General features: G+C 35.1%; 1 protein-coding gene across 3 annotated transcripts in view; it reads left to right on the top strand.

Annotated features, from left to right (window-relative positions):
- The window catches only part of LOC118668947 (WD repeat containing planar cell polarity effector), a 244,340-nt gene that overhangs the window by 56,466 nt on the left and 164,744 nt on the right, over positions 1 to 23,130 (top strand). For 2 of the 3 annotated variants that reach the window (XM_036334387.1, XM_036334388.1), the window contains exons 2-6: positions 6,474 to 6,558; positions 12,114 to 12,161; positions 12,976 to 13,026; positions 14,555 to 14,625; positions 15,055 to 15,114. In XM_036334387.1, coding sequence (XP_036190280.1) covers positions 6,498 to 6,558; positions 12,114 to 12,161; positions 12,976 to 13,026; positions 14,555 to 14,625; positions 15,055 to 15,114 — 291 coding nt within the window. In that variant the 5' untranslated portion in view covers positions 6,474 to 6,497. The remainder of the gene's footprint in view (positions 1 to 6,473; positions 6,559 to 12,113; positions 12,162 to 12,975; positions 13,027 to 14,554; positions 14,626 to 15,054; positions 15,115 to 23,130) is intronic. The other variant, XM_036334385.1, reaches the window with a different exon arrangement.

Here is a 23,130-nt window from a genome sequence, read left to right on the forward strand (position 1 = left end):
TGTTGATAGATGCATATTTGTTGTTCATAATTAGTATCTTTACCTTTTTCTTCTTCTTCCTCTTCTTAAAGGATACCTTTCAGCATTTCATATAATCCTGGTTTGGTGGTGATGAACTCCTTTAGCTTTTCCTTATCTGTGAAGCTCTTTATCTGACCTTCAATTCTGAATGATAGCTTTGCTGGATAAAGTAATCTTGGTTGTAGGTTCTTGGCATTCATCACTTTGAATATTTCTTGCCACTCCCTTCTGGCCTGCAAAGTTTCTGTTGAGAAATCAGCTGACAGTCGTATGGGTATTCCCTTGTAGGTAACTGAGTTTCTTTCTCTTGCTGCTTTTAAGATTCTCTCTTTATCTTTTGCTCTTGGCATTTTAATTATGATGTGTCGTGGTGTGGTCCTCTTTGGATTCCTTTTGTTTGGGGTTCTCTGCGCTTCCTGGACTTGTAGGTCTATTTCTTTCACCAGGTAGGGGAAGTTTTCTGTCATTATTTCTTCAAATAGGTTTTCAATATCTTGCTCTCTCTCATCTTCTGGCACCGGAGACAAAGAAACAGGACAAAACTGTCAATGGAGGATATTGAGTTCAGAACCACACTTTTAAGGTCTCTCAAGAACTGTCTAGAAGCCGCCGATAAAGTTATTGAGATCTACAAGAAATCTAATGAGACCCTCGATGTTATGATAAAGAACCAACTAGAAATTAAGCATACACGGACTGAAATAACGAATATTATACAGACTCCCAACAGCAGACCAGAGGAGCGCAAGAATCAAGGCAAAGATTTGAAATGCGAAGAAGCAAAAACACCCAACCAGAAAAGCAAAATGAAAAAAGAATCCGAAAATACGAAGATAGTGTAAGGAGCCTCTGGGACAGCTTCAAGCGTACCAACATCAGAATTATAGGAATATATTATGTTTCATGTAATTTGAAAATTATCTAATGATGACTAGAACACCTAACGCAACTAGCCAGGGGTTTATGTTAAATTCCTGCTCTTCAGTTGTCTTTATTTTTGTACATTTTGAATCGATGAATAGATGTTCCTCAGAATTTCTCTTGATAATAAATAGCAAGTATATGTTCTAAATTCATGCCCAAGATAGTCCCTCAGGCTGTTTGAGGCATTTTGTTAATACACCTTCATCTTAAATGTCATGTTGGCGCCATAATGTCATTTATCTTTGTTAAACTGCACAATGTCTTCTCTTTGTTAATCCTTTCTTCCCCATCATGTTTTACATTAGGGCCTTATTTGCCCTCAAGCTTTTAGTTCTTCCCAAAGCAATCAAAATAGCTGACTTCAGAAACCAAGAAAAGCAAGTATTTTGCAGACTTATTTATTGGCAAGGTAATCTTTATCTCTAAAACATAGTTTTTATTTTTCAAAAGATTATCAAAAGTGTAACAAGCCATAGCATCAAGTACAGCTATTTCTATTTTGCATGTTACTTTCTTAAAATTCAGTTTATATGGTAACAATTATTCTTAAGTCAAATAAATATTAATTTATTGTAATTGGCTTTCTAGGATCCTCTCATCTCTGTCCTGAAAATTTGGACTATCATAGATTTCCCCCCTCAACAATCCCCACACACAAAAGAACAAAGGAAATCTAAATTTAGTTTATGCTCAGTTTAAATCATGCTTCTTATTCTCTCTTGGAGATTGAAGTTTGGATTCATAATGACCTTCTGAGACATCTGAGACTATAAAAACTACCTTATAAAATTAAAGTAACAGAAAGTTGCAAATGTTACAAAGATGTTTTAAAATAAATGAAAAATTATGGGCAACTTTTGTTTAAGTTCTTCCATCTGCTATTCTTTTCATTTGGATAATTCTTTTCTCTATTCAATATTAAGACAGTTTGCTGTATTTTTAGTTAAATCATTCTTTCATTCATTTCCCTCCAATATAGCTACTTTTGTTCTAGTTCTAAGTCAAGTACATTGGGTTTTATCCCTAGAGAAGTGCCCAAGAGCACCGAGTAGGGCAGCATTTCTCAGCTTACTTTGTTTGACACTCCCTTTTTCATACCCCTCAACCAAAATGCAGAATCCAGCATTCTTCTGAAATTCTTCCCCCTTACAAAACAACTATTTATGCACGAATACAATATTTGAATAATATGAGTTCAGTCTTGACTACTTCCTTCAGGCAGAATTTTTAAACGAAATTCTTTTCAACCACTGACATTCTTGAGTAAAATGCAAGATGTTTAAAGCTCTGCATCTTTCGAAAAAACTTCACACTATGGAGACAGCAAGACATTTTGAGGACTAAAAAGGATATTGATTTGGTCCCCCCCCCCCCCATGTCCATCTAGTTGTTATTACAGATTTTTGCAAATTTGTTTTATTTACTCCATCAGTTCTCTTTAATTTTATATAGTATTACTAGCAGATATTTGTCTTTTGCCCTCTGATAATGCATGATCCCTGCAAAGCCTTCTTCTTAATTACACATATTTTGTGGAGTCCACAGGGGTTGTCACGTGTTCATAAATAAGCCCAATCATTATTGGACATTGCTATTTTCTCACTTGCCGTACCTGCTACTCGTTAGGCCTGCGTTATCAGCTGATAATTGTCGCCTGGGTATAGATTACTCCTTGGCCACCATGTCTATTCTCTATTCAATATTAAGACAGTTTGCTGTATTTTTAGTTAAATCATTCTTTCATTCATTTCCCTCCAATATAGCTACTTTTGTTCTAGTTCTAAGTCAAGTACATTGGGTTTTATTCCTAGAGAAGTCCCTAAGAGCACTGAGTAGGGCAGCATTTCTCAGCTGGGTTTGGATCCCATTTTGTCTGGATACCATCACCTCAATGAGCCAACTAATCTGAAGGGCTACCAGTCCTAATTACTTTCTTCAGGGCACCACCCCTACAGTCAATTCCCCCCCCCCCCCTTATACAAATGTTCCCTGTGGGGCCACATAGGGGTTCTTTATAAAGTAGAATGTCTTTCTCACCTTTTTGTCTTTTATTTTTTAACGGTAACTAGAGCAGTGTTTGTACATCAGAACACTTTGAAAACCAGCTTATACATTTTTCTGTCTTCCCACCCTCATTGGAACCAGACATGAATTTTTAGGTGCCAAACTGGAAGACATGTCCAGATTATGGACTCTACACTGCACCATTCTCAGAATTTCCCATTATATCCAAATGCAAAGGGTTAAGGGCTTTGCACTGGACATGAGAAGCTCCCCATAGACCTCATTTTGCTTATTTCCACCCAAACAACATGATTTCTGAGTAGTTTAGGAATTTAAAACTTAGTAAAGATATGAATAGTGGACTTATTGGTATTTTAGTTAAAACCATTCCTGCCTCTGAGAAATAGCCAATGTGGATTACAAAGGAAATTTTATTCCACTCTTCAATTCTGTCATCAGGGAAAGTTTTGGCAGATTATTTATTATTGAATTGACTAACATTTCAAGTGCAGACTTCTGTTGAAGAGTAAGTAAAGGTATTGCCCTTTTGGTTTCAGTTTAAAATTTTATCTATATTTAATTTGCGTGATAAAATTCTCTTTATGTAGCTACTAACAACTAAACTTCAACCTTGTCTTTGCCAAAATTGCCATAAATTCTAATTATAGACATTTAAATAAACATTACATTGAGTAGTAACGTGAGTTTTTATTTTCGTGTATAGTCTAGAAGTTGTGACTTTGATGCTCAATATCAGAGAAAGTGTGCACTTGTTTCATCACTTCCCTATCCCATTGAAATATTAACCCATTTACATGTCCCAATTCAAATACGCCCTTTTATATAGACACTTCTCCACACTCAGATGTTTTTCCTTCATAAAATCCCTATTATACTTAGTATTCATTCATTCATTCATTTCATCTTGTGAAATAACTATATAAAGTGAGAGACCATATTTAATACTTTTTTTATTTTTTTCCATATGAATGTGTACATGCTAGACATATTGAGCAGCAGCGTCAATGGCAACAATAAGATAACTGAATAATGGTACCCTCAATACAGTCCTGAGGTAGGGAGAACCTAGAAATGGAGAAGTTAAGTAATTTATCCAAGTTAGTAAGCCGAGAAGTTAGAGTAAGAAACCAGGCAATTAGAATCTAGAGTCTACACATTAAGCTTTAAAAAAATGAAAAATAAGTATTTAATTATTTAAATAAACATTCCAGACCTTACCCATCCCAATGAAAAGGGTTCAGTTTACATATTCAAATATAGGAAGTATGTGAGTTCAAAAACAAAGTATAATCACTATAATGTAGTCTTTATGAAATGAGCCCCATAAAACTAATGAAAGCATTTCCAAAGAACACAGCAGCCTTGCTAGAGTCACTTCTAAGGTGTCAACTCTGAATTGAAAAACTCGTAATTTGCTTAATATCTCTTTTCCCCTGTTGCCTTCTGAGAAGGAACTGTGTCCTCTTTCGTAGTAATACAGTCCACTAGCTCTGTTTCCGACTCCCTGTGTGCAGTGGCAGCTAGCTTTTGGTTAGAGTCAGGCAGATCTGGGGATAGAAAGATCCTTTGTTTCATCTCTAACTTTTTATGGCACTTCCATATAAGGAAAAGAGTGAATTCATATCAATCCAAAATGTACTATTATTATAGCCTGTTTCCTTTCTACCCTTTTCAACTTAATTAGTCTATCACTTTTCATCATGCATCTTTAGACTGTCTCCACTACCTGCTGGCTGTGTGGCCTATCTGTGCTTCGTTTTCCTCCTTATAGAAGTAACTACTAGAGGCATTGGTGCACAGGTGGGGTCCCTCAGCCTGGCTGGCGATTGGGGCCATCTTGCCTAGTCCCGATCAGGGCCAATGGGGGCCAGCCGGCTGGGGAGGGACCACAGGAGGTTGGCCAGCTAGCAGGAGGGCTCCAAGGTGTGTCCAGTCCTCTCACCCAGTCCTGATTGGCTGGACCGTAGCAGCAAGCTAACCTACTGGTTGGAGCATCTGCCCCCTGGTGGTCAATGCGCATCACAGCGACTGGTCAAGTGGTTAACCAAATGGTCGCTTGATCAGTCGGACACTTAGCTTATTATGCTTTTATTATATAGGATATTATATATGATAATGGCACTTCTTCCAAGAGTAGCTATGAGGATTAAATGAGTTAATACATATCAAATGTATAGAATAATGCTTATCATGAGGTAGGTACTTAGTATTATCTGTTATTATCATCTTCATTTAATTGGTGGAATCCTCTAGTTCTTTAAGGTTCTGCTAACATTTTACAACTTCTCTGTAGCTTTCTTAGAGACCCGCTGTTCCAAGCAGGCTCAGGCCCTTCTTTTATGCTGCTACATTGCTCACTCTGCTGTTTTAATAATTAGCACAGTGTCTTATTAGTTGAACTGCATGTTTCTTGATGATAAAAGGCATTGAAGTCAAATGTAAAGGTGAAGGAAGGCCTAAGAATTTTGTACTGTGTCTTAAGTTATTTTGTATTATCACCCACATGAATATTATGGGAAATATTATTAGTCACTCCTAATGTTAAAGAAGCTGAGATTTTATTTTTTCATCTAAAAGATGTCTTAAAATATTTTTAAGCTTCTTTTGTTATTCAGAAGTTTATTGGAAAGAACAATTCTTTTATGAAATCCAAAAAGAAAGTGCTGGTAGTTTACTATATGTGTTTCTAATATGTAGTAAAGAGTACATAGAGTATGGTACTAGATGTATCTCCAAGCAAATATTTGAAAGTTATATAAATTCTTTTTAAATATTTATAAAATGTTGACTTTTTTTCTGATTCAGATTGATCTTCTTCCAATCAGTTAAAATTGATTGGGTTCTACTTGATTTTAAAAAAAGTTAGCAGTAATACCCACCACTAACCCCTGCTAGTAAAACTGGAAGGAAATACAGGATGTGCATTTTTTGTTGTTATTTTTATTGGAGTTGGAGTAGAATAACAAACTAACCTGAATACTAACATGGTTTCTCATAGTTTACTTCTAAGTATATGTGTTTCTTATAATAGTAACTATATACCATTTACCTTGCAATTTTTATTTTAATTAACCCATTTGTATGTGAGAGATAGTAAATATTTGCTTTGTACATTAAAAATACACCAAAAAGTATGTTTGTACTTAATAACTACCTAACAGATGTTTTCTTTCCTTAAAAAATGTTTTTTAAAATGCTTAAACATGAAATATTTTTAAATATACTCAGACTCTTAAAAACCACACGTCATTGCAAACTCAAATCTTTATTCTTCTTACCACAATGTGATGACAATAGTAAATCTAGGAAAATAAGTGTATTTTTTCCTTTTTTTAGAGTTTATTCCTGGATGGCTAACCAAGGGTATATTAAAGTGTTTATTCTAATGAACCATATTTCAAATATTAGTAGTAGCAAATGATCCTGCTATTTCTAGGGATCTTGGTTTTATTGGCAATCGGAGATAATTAATTGGCACATCCTTTTAATTATTTTTTAAACAGGACAGAGATTCCTTCTGCCATCAGATGTCTTTCTGCTTGACTGAACTGCACCTGTGGTCTTTGAAGAATACCTTACACATTGGCGGTAAATGAGCTCGAATTAATTTCAATATTTTTCAAATATAAGTTACAACATTATAAATAAATACTAACAAAGGTTAGAGCCTAGATTTTCCAGCTGGAGTTGCATTATTTTCTTTATTCTTAATGAAAAATTGGCTAATGGAAAATAATTTCTTAACTCTGCTTAACTTATTTTTTCAGCTTGAGTTAGATTTTCTGTTGTGAAAATTAATTTTGTTGGCCTAATATTTTTTTCCTCTTAAAATACATACATGTTCAATATTTGCTGGAATTGTTCATAATGACTGATTTATATTCATAAATATTTTCAGGCTAACTAATGGTAAAGGCATTTCTATTTAATATGAAAGTAACATTTCAAACATATAGCTAAGACATACAATTAATCATATTCATATTCTTTGCATTTCAGTTTTTTTGTGGGGGAGTAATAGAAGTGTGTTCTAACAATGCTTATTAGTATTATAAAGTATATATCATTAAGGAACATATTTTACAAAATCTTTTTTTTCTTTGATTACCCAAAGCAACTCTTGAATTTTAGAGGACAGTTGTATGTATATGGCTTTACCTTATAAAGTATCATTTATTATTTTTTTAAAAAATCTTTATTGTTGAAAGTATTACATAGGTCCTCCTTTTCCCCCCATTAACTTTTGCCAGCCCCGCACCCATACTCCCCACCGCCCCCAGCGCTGGCCCCAGGCCTTCACCACCCCATTATCTGTGTCCATGGGCTATGCATATGTGCATACAAGTTTATTGGTTGATCTCTTCCCACCAACCCTCCCGTGCCTTCCCTCTGAGGTGCAAGAGTCTGTTCATGGTTCTATGACTCTGGGTCTTAAAATACCATTTCTTTATCTCAAACATATAATTACAGATGAATGTCATTTAAATTTCATTTTTTGCCTTGCTTAAAATATTAAGGATAGAACTTCCAGTTAAACAGGTGGATTTAACACACATTTGTTTCCTCCCCAAATCCTTCTAAAATGAGGGAAAGTGGATTAAATTAAAATAAAGAAGACATAAACCCACAAAGACTAAGAATAGGAGAGGAGACGATTGCAGTTGATTTTTGGAAGATGGGATGAAGGAATTAGCAAAGCTTAAAAATCTAAACATCGAGTGTCTACAGAGCAGAATTCCAGTGACAGCCAGTCTGTTTTTCAAAACTCTAGAAAGATACAGAAATTTGAGGGGCCAGATACTGTAGACGATGGGGATGTGATATGAGGGTGACAACCAAGGGACTTGAAAATCTGCTTGAGAAGTAGTGAGATACCTTCCGTACTGTGGAAACACTTGACGAGGGAGGCTTTAAACTTGTATCCCAGCCCCAGTGAAGAAGCTAGGGAGAGGTGCTGAACTGAAAGCAGGGATGAGATGAAAGCCTGCACACTGATGGGTAAGGTCCTCTTAATCACACCTGGTTCTGAGAATGCCACAGCCGTCAGACATTCCCCAAGAAGGGAGGAGCTCCAGGGAATCCTCTCTGGAGTGACTGCATGGCCCCAGAGAGAAGACTCTCCTCACTGACATTTGATGCTGGGATCCTCCGCTGAAGCACCGGGGTTCCTGGCTCATCATTGAAGCCCCCAGTTGTCAAGCCCTGCTCCTGTACAGAGCTTCTAATCAGCTTTCTGTGACTCATTTTTATGAACAGCAAGGAACAATATGCAGAAGCTTCAGAAAACACTGGAAAGTTATACTCATATCTTGGGAATTAAAAAAAAATACGTTGCAGAAAAAAATAAAACTCAAGAGAGTAAAAGAAAGCTTATTAGAAAATAGAAAAAACACACACCAAAGAATGAAAGGAGCTTATCTCACTGCTGATGAAAGTATAATTTGGGCCAACCACCTTAGTAAACAATTTGGCATTATCTAGCATAGTTGAAGAAGTATGTAACCTATTGACTAATAATTCGACTCCTAGGTATATATATACCCAGCAAACGTCCTGACACTTGTGCACCAAGAGATTTGTACAAAAATGCTTACAATATTACAGTTTATATTCCAGGGAATTAGAAACAACCCAAATGTCAATCAGCAGGAGAATGGATAAATACATTTATGCAACAGAGAAAGTGAATGAATTTCAGCTGCATGCAACAGTATAGATGAATGTCAGAACTGCGATATTAGGCAAATAAATTTAAAAATAAGTTGCAGAAGAGTTCCTATAATATGATAACATTTAGAGCAGTGATTCTCAACCTTCTGGCCCTTTAAATACAGTTCCTCATGTTGTGACCCAACCATAAAATTATTTTCGTTGCTACCTCATAACTGTAATGTTGCTATTGTTATGACTCGTAATGTAAATATCTGATATGCAGGATGGTCTTAGGCGACCCCTGTGAAAGGGTCATTCGACCGCAAAGGGGTCGTGACCCACTGATTTAGAGGAAGTTTAAAAACAACAGGCAAAATTAAATAGTGTCTTATTTCAGGAGACAAATATATATGTAATACTATAAAGAAAGTAAGGATTATAAACAAAATTTTAGTATAGTTCTGAGAAGAGAGGGAGTGGGATGAAATAGATAAGGGCACACAGAAGGCTTAAAAGGCATTGTTCTTTCCTGGTTTGTGTATATTTTTAATTATATGTATAGTCTTTTGTATTTTATTATTTTTATCATTTTTTAAAATCCTTACCCGAGAATATGTTTTTATTGATTTGAGAGAGAAAGGAAGGGAGAAAGAGAGAGAGAAAAACATTGATCGGTTGCTTTGATCAATTGCCTCCCATATGCACCCCGACCGGGAATTGAACTCACAACCTAGGCATGTGCCTGGGCTGGGAATCGAACCCTCACCTTTTTGGTGTACAGGAGGATGCTACAATCAACTGAACCACCAGGCCAGGGTTATATTTTATTTTTTAACATTTATAAGCGTTTATATACCCAGTAATTTAGCAATTGTAAAACAAAAATGTTAAATGGTATTTTCATTATAGCACTTTAGTAATAAAATACATACAGAAAAAAACTCTAAGTAGAGACAACAAATGTTATTAGTGGCTGTCTCTGAAGAATGGAAAGATAGCACATTGAACTTTTTAAAAATTTTTCCCCTCCAAGTTTATCCAATGAACATATAATTAAGAAAACATGCCCTGACCGGTTTGGCTCAGTGGATAGGGCGTCAGCCTGCAGACTCAAGGGTCTCGGGTTCGATTCCGGTCAAGGGCATGTACCTTGGTTTCGGGTACATTCCCAGCAGGGGGTGTGCAGGAGGCAGCTGATCGATGTTTCTCTCTCATCGATGTTTCTAACTCTCTGTCCCTCTCTCCCTTCCTCTCTGTAAAAAATCAATAAAATGTATTTTTTTAAAAAAGAAAACATAATTATGTTGAAATATACATGTGTTATAAAAATGAAATGAATGCTGTGACAAAAAAACACACAAAGATAATAAATAGGAAAGAGCATGTTAGCTATTCGACCTAGGAACTCTAAATTCAACTATTACTAACTCCATGAAAAGCAACAAAAAGGAGAGGAGGAAATTATCAAAGAAATATTTCTAGACTAAGAAAGTGAGTTTGTAGATTGAAAGGCCTGATGGACCAGGAGAAAATGAAGGGATTAAGCGATTGATTTCAAAGAAGCATAAAAGCTAGCTATATGGAAGTAAGGGATCAAGAGAGATGAAAAAAGTAGGCAATTATGATCAGAGAAGAAAATACTTCAATTTAAGATTCCAGCTAGAGCCCTTGCTGCTATGGCTCAGTTGGTTGGGTGTTGTCTTGTGCACCGAAGGTTGCTAGTTCAATTCCTGGTCAGGGCCCACGCCCGGGGTGTGGGCTTGATCCTATAAGTGGTGTGTAGGAAGCAGCCAATAGATGTTTGGCTCTCACATCAATGTTTCTCTCTCTTTCTCTCTTCCCTTCTTCTCTTTCTAAAAAAAAAATCAATAAAAATGTATATATATAAAAAGATTCCAACCAGAGTACAATTCTGGTGGCTTTATTAATAATAACAAATATGATAACTAATAACATGTTTTGCTTTATGAACATTTTCTGGAGAATGTCAAAATATCAAAGTACATTTCCATTAAGATTTAAAATTTCAGAAATGTATATGTGTTAAGGCATTAATCACTGAAAATTAATATCTGCAAGACAAAAATTTTTCTATAGGTTATTGAATATATATATCACACTTCTTTTTAAAGAATAGTTACAGTCCTGCCGGTGTGGCTCAGTTGGTTAAGCATCGTCCCATGCACCAGGAGGTCACCGATTCAATTCCCAGTCAGGGCACATATTTGTTAAAAACCAATCCATAAGCAATAGGGAAAAAAGAAAGAAATAAAACATTACTAATACCTTAGGATCCCTACCCATGACCTTTCCCAATAATGCCTTATTAGATATTTTCAGCCTAGTAGAAATGAATTGCATTCTTTAAAACTATTTAAAATTAATAGCATAACAAATAAAATACAGCTTCAGTAAGTATACATGATTGGCTATTTTGAAAACTATATAAATATATAGCTGCAATATTTTTTTTGAAGTTCCATCACTCAATTTGAGAAAGATTGGAGCAATCAGTCACTAGGGGGCAGCCTGTACTGCTTCCCTTCCACTTCTTTGGAAATAGTTATGTCCTTGTGTTAGTAGCTAGAATTATTTTGCATGGGAGGAAACAAATGTTACTTCAAAGAACAATATTTCACTATTCATAGATAGTAAGAAAATGGACACAGTTGTTTTGTTCTTCTGTAATTAAATTGTAAGAACAGAATTCCTTGATTAAATCACTCTCAGCATTTAGGAAAACCTAGCTTTGCTTTTGTAGCCTCCGCAGAACATCCGACTTTGAATGGGTTTGGAAGGTTTTTCTTTAAGTCTAAACAGCTTCAGATAATTTATCCACACCTTACTCTAATCCTCTCTTTCTTTTTTACAGCTTCACCACTAATCACCCTCCCAGACTTGAGTTAAATAAGAGAAAAGGAAGCACAGCTCAGAATCCAAGAGTCAGGGCATTTTCTTCCATCCACTGATTTCATTTGGCATTACTTAGTGGCAGTTCCCTTGGGGTAGCACCCTGTGGAAAATGTCAGAGGGAGTGTGACAGAGAAAAGGTGGTCTTCCTTCATTGCAGTTCCTTACTCCTCTTTTCCTCATGCCATTTTAGTCTTGTGTAAATCTTTTCTAATTACATTGGTAAACTTTCCAGTATCCCTGTAATACCTGAACCCATGTCTAGATTCTTTTATTTTTATTTTTTTTATTGCTTAAAGTAATACAAAGGGTATTACATATGTGTCCATTCCTCCCCCCCCCCCCCCGCCCTAGACAGTCCCCTAGCCACCCCTATCCCCCAGTGTCTTATGTCCATTGGTTATGCTTATATGCATGCATACAAGTCCTTTGGTTGACTACTTTATTTCTAGTAAGGTAAAGAGACCGCTTTTGTCCTCCTCCCTGCCTATACTCACTCCCACCCTGCCATATAGTCTGATTGGCTTCTTATTCTCCAGAATTTTTTACCATAATCTAATGTTATTTCTTCCTTTCTGTAGATAGAGATATTGGGATATACCAGTATTATGACAAGAAAGATCAACCAGGTAAAGTATCTGCTCTACTCAACTAATTCTTATAAACAAAATATCCTAAACTATGTAATACCATTAATAGATTATAGAATTAAGAAAAGTCACTTCAGTTCTTTAGAAACATGTCGAGGTTGATATCTGTTCTATATAAAATAAAGCAATATTGAGAAAATTCTATAGAAGAACATGAAAATTTTCATTTTACTGCTGATCAGACTGATAACTGGACAGCCTAGTCTCGTTTATTTATCAGTGTCCCAGTAGAGGGCATTGTTAATGCATGGCTCCACTGTGCTGGCCTGCCGGGTCCTCACCTGGTATCTGAAATAGGCATTTCTGTGTGAATGATCAATTTTCTTTATCTGATTAATCCTTTTAATCCCAGAAGTTTTTGTTGGGCCAAAAGGTCTTTCTAGCTAGAGTTACTTCCTGTTTTGGTCTCTGTTGAAGTGGGTTTGTGTGGGCTTCTTCTGTGCTTAGCTTGGCGTTAATAGGCTGACTTCATGGTTCTGATGACAGACTGAAACAGCTTCTGTTCTGGGCTCGGTTGCAGTTCCCTTCCATATCTGATGAGATTGCAGGCTCAGGATATTGGCCCACCTGTTGTGGTACATAAGCCTTTTCACTGCAAATTTAGGAAATACCTCTATGAAATGAAAGCATTTATATTATGGCATTTTTTCAACTGCCTTTTAAAAAGTTGAGCATAATTTATTAATCTCAACAAGGTGTGTGATAATACATTATATATGTGCATATAAAAATACAAAGTGTTAAAAAATAATTTCTACTTTTTTTCTTCTTCTTTCCAACTCTTCCACAACAGTATCAGCGACAGAGCATGGTAACTTAGAAGCAAAGCAGAAACTGGCAGAATGTAAGCTTTCTTTATATATTTTATGGAATAATTATAAAACTGGAATTTTAATATCCCTGAAGATTCAGTTTAACAAATATTTTAAGCTTTCTGTACAAATAGGAAATGTTATATTCCTTCTAAATTTCTTATAATTATAAATTCTCATTCTTTAGCCATAGAACCAAATGAGTAAGAATTGTATTTGTTAGGAATTTCTAATTTAGACCATTGAAATCTCTATCCAGTTTTTATATGTTTATATAAACATAAACTTTCTTAATGAATATTTATATTAGTTAATATACTTAAATGTATCGTGCTTAAATTCTGAGAACATTTTATTATTTGTCCTATGCCTAAATCATTGTTTTACCTATTTTAAGAAAATAAGATTCGTAATGACCAATATTAACATTTTATTCTCTCTAGTTTTCCGTTCTAAAATATTTAAATGTGTTAATGTAATATCTCTACAATATAGTCTGGTTTTAATGGCTTAAATATAATCTACATTTTGTTTGGAATATAGATGGCTCTGAAAATCCTACTTGTTCTCTTGTTTTAAATGGTCAAGTTGACATTTAATTTTTAAAAATACTCTATTAGGAGCTGTAACAGGTTTTAAAATTTGCACAGATGCTCTATACATCATAAATTATCTTTTAAAAATAAACTTGCTAAAATAAGACACATAGCAATTCTACTGTAAAATTTTAATATCTATATACTACATATTATATGTATATTCACATACATACACACATATATAGAACTCTTATTTAAAATTATTATGTAGGAGAATTCAAAGATTAATTTATTCCTATGATGAAATAGATATTATCAATTTAACATTTTGTTAATTTTTTAAACAAAACTTATTTTTAGTTTGACTTAGGCTAACATTTAGACTCTACTAAATAATTTTATCTTTTAATTAAATGTATTTAAAACACAGCAAAGCTTTATTAATATTGAATTGTGGTGTAGATTTTAAAGAGGATTGTTTTACTTTAAACAGAGCATTCATTATTAGTGCCTAATTTGTTAAAACTTGGTTTTGTCTCCATTTTTTCCTTAATCTTAGTATGTGATGCTTAATTTAAAATTCATCTTTCTGTGTATATTTTGTTTTTGTATTTTACTTCTTTTCTCACTGTATTCATTTACTCATTAGGAATTTTCAGGTTTGAGAATTTGGAATTTTTTTGGATTGAACATTTAATGTTATAAAAGAAAACGTTATTTTTTGTTAAAGAGGGGGTCATTTACCTTTAATTACTAGGTTCACAGGCCTGGGAAACTTTCCCAGGCATTCTCTGAGCCTTGTTGGTTGTCATCATAAAATTATGATCAGGAAGATTGTTTTGTGGTAAAAGTTCTGTTCTTATGATAAAGCCTTTCAAAAGGCTGTCATTCGATGATGGAAATGAAGCCCACTTCCTCTCAATTAAGGAGGTGTTTTATTTTAATCTTCCTTAGGCACACTGCTTAGTAGCGTTTCCTTAAGTCATGTTTAACTAACTGTAGTATATGTTTTATTTGCCAGCACGAGATTATCCGTGGACTCTCAAAAACAGACGCCCAGAAAAACTTCGAGACTCACTCAAGGAGTTGGAGGTACCTTTCCAAAAGTTTCAAAAATGGCAACAAACAAATCTGTTTTAAAACATCTTTCAACAGCTTTAATTTTCATAAAGGATCGGCTCTCCTGGTGATGAGAGCTTTGCTTTTGTCCAGTGAGGAGTTTCAAAACAGTTGCATCTTTGTGTGGCATGCTGATCTCTTTTTCTTTTTCCTTTTCTTTTCTTTTCTTTTCTTTTCTTTTCTTTTCTTTTCTTTTCTTTTCTTTTCTTTTCTCTTCTCTTCTCTTCTCTTCTCTTCTCTTCTCTTCTCTTCTCTTCTCTTCTCTTCTCTTCTCTTCTCTTCTCTTCTCTTCTCTTCTCTTCTTTCTTTTCTTTCTTTCTTTCTTTTTGCAAATCAGAGGCACTTTAACTGATAATGAAAATGTGTATAGCCAGCTGCACTCTCTTCTTCTGTTTCCTTCAGGAGCTGATGCAAAACAGTCAGTGTGTGCTGAGCAAATGGAAGAACAAATATGTCTGTCAGGTAAAATGGTTTGACGTGCATTTGCAGTGTTTAACCAATGGAGCTGAAAACTATGCAGCAATTGGTATTCTTGTGTTATGATAGGTAATGGACAAAAACTTTTTAGGAGTGGATATTTCATAGTTTGAATTCTAGTCATTCTAGAACTAACATGAGACAGATTGACACAGGCCACCAGGCTACCTCATTAATCAGTGTAGTTGTACTGACACACTATGGGCACTACTAAAAATCTTTTCAGTGGTATTTATTGTTTGGAATTGTCTGACTATTGTATTAAATATTTACTGGTATAAATTTAATCATAATTTTGAATGAAGATAGAACTATAGGACAAAAGGTGTTTTGGCATACCACTCTGTAAACATTTGTGAATGCCATGCTTATGGAAATCAATAGACTAGAGTTGACCTAACATAATAAGACATTTGCTTTTTTTTTTTTTTTTTTTTTTTTTTGAAGCTTCTAAGCCATCCTGTTTAATATGGTAGCCACGAGTCACCTCTGGCTATTTAAATATAAATTTAAATTAAATTAAAAATTCAGTTCCTCAGTTGAACTACCCACATTTTAAGTGTTCAGTAGACAATGTCTATACAGTACATTTTCACCAAAGAAATTTTTATTGGACACCACTATTAAGACCTAGATAAGGAGTTACATGTTGAATAAGCCTAGATTTAGGACTTCATCATAATAATTAGTGTTCATTGATCATAAAATAATGGACAAATGCCTCAGCCTTGCTGATTGGCTTAAAAATACTATTTGCTTAGAAAAATTTTACTTGCTTATGATAAAAAAATCATTAGTCATATTCTACTTATACATATAATTGAAGGTACATCAGTTCTAATAATTATAACTTTTATGGAATTGAATATCCTGTATCAATTTAAATTCTTATTTGTTTACAATTTGACTTACTTTAAGTCTACTGTTATCTGAAGTTCATGGCTCTATCTATAAATCTACAACATTGAATTTGTAGTAATTAGGAACATAATCTTAATCTACTACTCAAATGTAGACTATCATTTTAGTGGACTCTAATTTTTCCTCATTTTTTTTTTTAAACTCGTCAACTTTACTCATGAAGGTAACTATTTAGTTTCCTCCTCAACTGTAATAAATTATTACTTTCCAGAGACTGTTTAATAAGGCTGAATTAATATTTTTAGAACCATAATACTTCTTAATTTCCATTTAGGATACTATTCAAAAGAATGGGATTATTTAAAAATTCATGATTTGTTTTCATAAAAGTTTTAATCAGACTTTAAAACTTGAATATAAAATATGCTCCAGAAAGTTTTAAAGTTAGTACAACTCAAATTGTACTTCTCAATGCCATTACTCACCTTAAAAGCAAGCATAAAATTGCTTGACTGGAGGGCATGCCTACCACCTATAGTATGAGGTGTGTCTCATGGCCTCCACCCTTACCGTTGCACAGGGTAAGTTGGAACATGTCAGGTATCTTAAAATATGCAGTGGAGCATCCCAATAGGCAATCCTTTTAAAATAGGTTTTATTGCATTTTAATTTAATAAGCAAGTTTGTGTGTATGTCTGTGTGGGGGAGCATGGAGAGGAATGTCCTTCACTTGTGAATTAATTCAACTCAGAAAAGGAATGTGCATGATAAATATATACAAAATTGCTTTTGTAAGTTACAGCCACTTGAAGTACTCTTTTCTTATGCTGTTATAGCAGTGAGTCTACTTTTTAAAAAATCCTCATGGGAGTATGTTTATTGATTTTAGAGAGAGAGGCGGCGAGAGGGAAACATAGATCTGAGAAACAGTGATCGGCAATTGGTTGCCTCCTGTATTTGCCCCCACCAGGGATTAACCCACAACCTAGCTATGTGCCCTGACCAGGAATCGAACTCCCAACCTTTTGGTGTATGGGAAGACAATCTAACCAACTGAGCCATTGGACCAAGGCGGAACTTACCTTTTTTATATTTTGTGCTTTATTTTTATGATTGATAAGATATTCCTAAAATAGATCTTTTACAACCAGCATACTCTTGATGTGATATATTTTAGCAAGGTAACTTTACCTCCACCCTGCCCACAAGTCTGTGTTAGTCCCCACATCTTTAGGGCCTTTGAGAGACCTCTTAACATAATCTATCGCTTCCTTAGATTCTAGATAGGACTGTTAGCTAGATCTTCTAAAAATATGTCTATATGTCTTTTCCTAAAGATCTCTCATATTACAGTAAATTAAAAATTCGGTGTGCAAGCTAAATGTTTAAAAGGATTCCCTTAAGCCTTTCTTAGTTGCAAAATAAATCATTACCATAAGCTCTCTTAGGATCCCTCTTTTGTGCATCAGGTAAATATTTTTTCATCCTTGCCCTCCATGGCAAATTTAGGATTTATGGAATTTATCTTGTTGTCGTCTTCTCAAGGGATCCTTATTTCTACAAAAAGTCAAATTGTTTAGAAATCAGCAAGGCAACTGCAACAACGTAAAGGATTTCAGAAGATGCAGTCAGTGCTTGGATTTTCCCTCTGTTGAACAATGAGATTTTATAGGTTGTCATCATTACCAGAACTTAGTTCATGTTGTTGATCCAGTTACACATAAATTGTATCATTTTAAAAATAATTCTTTCCACTTACAAACTCATAAGTTTATAAATCAATATGTTCTGAATGAAAATTGCCTTTTGAAGTTGCTTTTCCAGACTATTCCTATTCCTAGTTTAAAATGCAATGAAAGTGTGAGATGTAATTCAGAGTTTAATTTTACTCGCTATCAAATACATTTCTCATTGTTTTTCAGTCTCCCAGAATGATTTCATTATGAGAAAATGTTGAATAATTTCCTGCTCTGAATTTCTAAAATCATTTAACAAACTATTCTTAGGTAATAAAAGTTTCAGCATTAAGACACTGTTAAATTTATACCACGATGGAGAAGAGTATAGGAATTGAGACTAGAGAAAATGAGACACTAGTTACATAAGGCCTTGTAGGCTCCTGAAAGGTCTTTCCTTAACTCCAAGTGTGATGGGAAACCCTTGAAGATTTTTGAGTGGAGGAGGAACTTGATCTGATTTACTTTTTTTTCCTGATTTTTTAATTGGATCGATCTGGGTATTGTGATGGAAACAGATTGAAGGGAACGAAGATCAAATTGGAGATAAGTTAAAAGGCTGTTTCCGTAGTTCAGGTGAGTCATAATGGTGGTTTTGACTTACGGGAATGGTTAAGTAGTGAGAAGTGGCCAAATTCTGAGTATAATTTAAGTTTTGAGCCATCAGAATTTGTTGATGGATCAAATGTGGGGTATAGAAGAAATTTCTGAGCAATAGAGTTACCGTTCACTGTAAAGGGAAGATTGAGAACAAGTTTGAGGAAACATCAGGAGCTCAGTTTTGGACATCAATGTTTGAAATGCCCATTAGATATTCAGGTGGAGAAATCAAATAGACAGTTGGTTATAGGAATCTGTAGTTCAGAGAAAGGTCTGAGCTAGAGAGAGAACTTTTTGAGGAAACCCCACAGATGGTATTAAAGCCAAGAGGTTGCTGAAGATCACCTAGGGAGGGGCTGAAGGGCTGATCCCTGGGGTCCTCCAGCATTTGGGGATTGGAGAGATGGAGAAAGGAGATAAGAAGGACTAGCCTAAGAGGTAGACCACACTGAAGTCAGTATGGTGTCCATGAAATTAAGTTCCAAGAAGAAAATCAGGTATAACTGGCATGTAAGGTACCAGTAACAAGATGTCTGAGATTGACCATTGGATGGAGCAAGCATGTCAAACTCGCAGCCAGTGGGCCACATGCCCTGCCAGCTGCAAGTTTGACATGCTTGGGATAGAGTAACATAGGTCATCAGTGACCTGGATATGAGCAGTTTTGGTAGATGGTGTGGGCAGAAGCCTGATTGGAACGCATTTAAGAGCTAATGGGAGGAAAGAAATTAGGTTTACAACATAAGAAAGGGTTATGTTATAAAGGAAATAAAGAAATAGGGAAGGAAAGGTGGGGTCAAAAGATGTTTATTTTCTTATTTAGCTGGGAGAAATAACACCTATTTCTGTTGGTTTGATAATGGGAGTGGTCCAGTGGGGGAAAATTCGATGCAGGAAAGGGGATAATTGCTGGAGTAATGTTGATGAAAAGCTACTTGATAAAGGAGAAGGGAATGGACAGTAGGTGCCTGGAACCTGATGATAGATAGCGTGGAGATGTCTTATCAGCCATGGACTGCCTAACTCCAGATTTCTTGTCCTCTTAGGAAAAACAAGCTCCCATTCTGTTAAGTAATAATTTTTTTAGGTTTCTGTTATATGCACCTGAATGCAGTTCTAAGTGACCCAACATATTTAGAAATGTGGCAGTAGAATCAGAAGAAATTACTAAGAGTTGAAAATGGTACATTAGAGAGTGGTATGAGAGGTTGTGCTGAAATAAGACAGTACACGGCTGTTTTAATTTCAAGTATTCTTTGACATTTTAGCAATTTATATATGTATTTCTTTAGTTGAAAAAAAACTTTTTGGACATTTAGTTGAAATATTTTAAAACATGCCCAGAGTGCTTCTGAGAAACAGATGCCAAGATGGAATGGAAGGGACCTAGAGGGGAGATATGAAAGTAAAGGGGAAGGGAACGAGTGGGTGGGGAGAGCTATAATGCTGGTCTGACCCTGCGAAGGGAGAAGGAAGAAAGGCTTGGCTATAAAGAGCCTCAAACTGTAGTATGGTGCCGAGAAAGTTTCAGCCAGGCCAAATGGGAGTACCTGAGCCCAATTTGCTCATTAGAGGAGTTTCCTATTTGACCAGTACCCACCGTATTCAGTCATTGGCTAGTAGTACCTGGGGAAAGTGTGGCCTTTGTCAGTCAGCTATGTTCCCAGCTTCCATTCTTCCTGAAGGAACTCTGGTATATGTCCATGCTCATCACACCCACAAAAATTTACACTAAAAGAATGTATGTCTGTGTGTTTGTACACACATAGCACTGTACCTAGTAATCTTCATGTTCAGCTAGGAGATTTAATATCATGTCCTGATAATTTTTCTTTTTTAGGCAAAAAATTCATGTCTTTCAAGTAAAAATAGAGTTCACATTGTATCGTGACTACCTCAATCCAAAGTTTGATGATCTATGATAATCTATTCATGCATTGATTGATTACTCTTAAAAATACAGAAATGAACCCAGTTTTGGAACATGGTTATGACATAAAGAAAACTTTAATCTTCTTTATAATTATGTGTCTTTGTGTCATCAATCAAAATTTCCTTCCTGTTCTTTTCATAAATGGTTCTTTCTTCTCTTTTATAAATTGTTTTTATTTTAAAGTATTTCTTTAAAGGAACTCATAATTTCCTGCCTCTGCCCTTGGCATTTGTGCCTGCTAATGTTTTGGAAACTTCAAGGTATTTTACCCCAAAGGAAACCAGTATAGAACTATGACTTTCTCTCATATATTCAGTTATAGTTAATACATAGAAAGCTAAATGAGTTCAAATCTGAATAATCTAGTTCCTTTATTTTGATATATATTTTACAAAGTAGAAACAAACACATACCAAACACCTGTTTTTTAAAGGGAAAGTAAAATCGCTTTCATAGCTAGCTAATGAGAAGACTTTAAAAAAAAATTATATTAGAGGGAGAAAGAGAAACATCAATCAGTTGTCTCCTACATGTGCCCCAACTGGGGATTGAACCTGAAACCTGGGTGTGCACCCTGACTGGACAGATTGCAACCTTTTGGTATACAGGACAATGCTCCAACCAACTGAGCCATACTGGCCAGGGCTAATGAGAAAAGTTTTAATGTATTATATTTAAATACCTATACAAAATTTTTACACAAAAACTTAAAACATGACTTATTTCAAATTTAGAACTTTCTATTAGAGGCACAATTTGGAATGAGCCAGTTAGAAATATATAAACTAAAATAATCTAAGATTGGGTGTGAGAACTCATCAACTTTATATTACTGATATTTGAGAATATTATGTTACACATATACGTATATGCCAATGTAGCTGATAAAAAAAACACAGCAAGTGCTTTTGCCAAATTGTAATTTATACCCTGAAGTTAAAAAAACAACTACTATTAGGTTAGCAGATATGCTACTTAAGTAACTATGAAATGAAAAGCAGTTATAACTGTGCTTCTCATAAAATAGTGTTGTATATAAAATATTCACAGTGGCTCCTCGCAGTGAAGTACCTATCATTTGGTAGTCTCCTTGGGCTAAGTAGAATCCTAGGTTGAATTGTGAGATCCCTGTTACACTGTGTGCCAAGCATAAACCTCCACTATATCTGTGTCTATCCTCCTGCCATGGTAGAGCAAAAATCCCTACTCCTACCTAAAGTAAAGTATTCCATCTAGACCCACAGTTCTCAAACTGTGCACTGAGGCACCCTGAGGATTGCAATGAATTCACCAGAGTCTTGCAGGATAGTTAAAAATTTTGGAAAACACAAGGCTTCTGTTGGGCACTATACAGATAAGTGGCTCCAAGTTAGTGCAGAGTTTCACATTAGATGATACTGCATTCCTTCCAAGGGTGTCATATCTTTATGAAACTGGATTTTTAGGGCTTCTGTAATAAAAAGCAAGTACCACTCAACAATTAACTTAGAACAGGAACAAGGGTGAGGTTGTCCAATCTGATTCCAAAGTTGGAGAAGTTGTATAGTGCCCAACTTCATTAATGCATGCAACTTATTAATATGTAGTTGTGGTTATTTTGGAATTAAATCAAATATTATTTTTCAGTTTCTGTTGTTATGCTCTCAAATGGCTAGTAAGTTGTTGGGACATAATGATTAAGTTGTTTGAATTTGTTTATTAAATGGCATGGCAGGTATTTCTTTTGGCCAAAAGGCACCATAAAATTACTGAGACGCAAAGGGTGCTATGGACTGAGAAACTGTGGGAAATTCTGGTCTAAACTTTGGACCCCATTGCCTCTGGCCTTCTCAGGACCCCACATGATGGTCACTTCTCTTGTGGAAAGTGCAAATTATTTCTTCTTGGTATTACTTTTGGCTTTATTAACTGTGTGACTTTGGGGAAGTTACTTCACCTATTCATGCCAGAGTGATTATAAAATGAAGATAAAATATCTAACTCATGGGTTTATTATAAGAATTAAGTTAATAATTCCATGGGGAACGGGCCTAAGCTGACATTCGGACATCCCCTGAGGCACAGGCCAGGCTGAGGGCACAGGCGTGGCTGAGGGACCCCTCCAAGTGCATGAATTTCCATGCACCAGGCCTCTAGTATACTCATAAGTGGGGTTGCCGAATTAGATGATAGCTCTGTTTTTAATTTTTTGCAGGCTTCCATACTGTTTTGCATAGAGGTCACATCATTTTATTGTTCCATCAACAGTGCACAAGGGTTCCACTTTTTTCCCATCCTAACACTTGTTTTTGTTGTGTGTGTGTGTGTGTGTGTGTGTGTGTGTGTGTGTTTTATATAGTAGCTATACTAATGGATGTAAGGTGATATCTTGTTTTGATTTGCATTTCTCTATTGATTAGTGATGTTGAGCATTTTTTTTCATATGCTTGTTGGCCATTGAAATGTCTATTAAAGTTTGTTGCACATATTTTAATTGGGGTATATTTTGGTTTTTGTTGTTAATAGGACCTTTAAAAATATATTCTGGCTATTAATCCTTTGTCAGATATGTGATTTGTAAATATTTTCTTCCACTCTGTAGGTTGCATTTTCACTCTGTTGATTTTGTCCTTTGATACACAAAAGTTTTAAAGTTTGATGGAATCCCATTTGTCTACTTTTGCTTTTGTGATCTATGCTTTTGGTGTCATATCTAAGAAATTGTCAAATCCAATATCATGAAACTTTTCCCTATTGTTTCTTCAAGGAGTTTTGTAGTTTGGAGTCTAAATTAAGGTCTTTAATCCATTTTGAGTTAATTTTTGTGTATAGCATGAGATAAAAGCCAATCTTTTTTTCTTTTTCATGTGGGTATTCAGTTTTTCCAGCACC

The sequence above is a fragment of the Myotis myotis genome, unplaced genomic scaffold (genome assembly GCF_014108235.1).
Source record: "Myotis myotis isolate mMyoMyo1 unplaced genomic scaffold, mMyoMyo1.p scaffold_m19_p_14, whole genome shotgun sequence".
NCBI lineage: Eukaryota > Metazoa > Chordata > Mammalia > Chiroptera > Vespertilionidae > Myotis > Myotis myotis.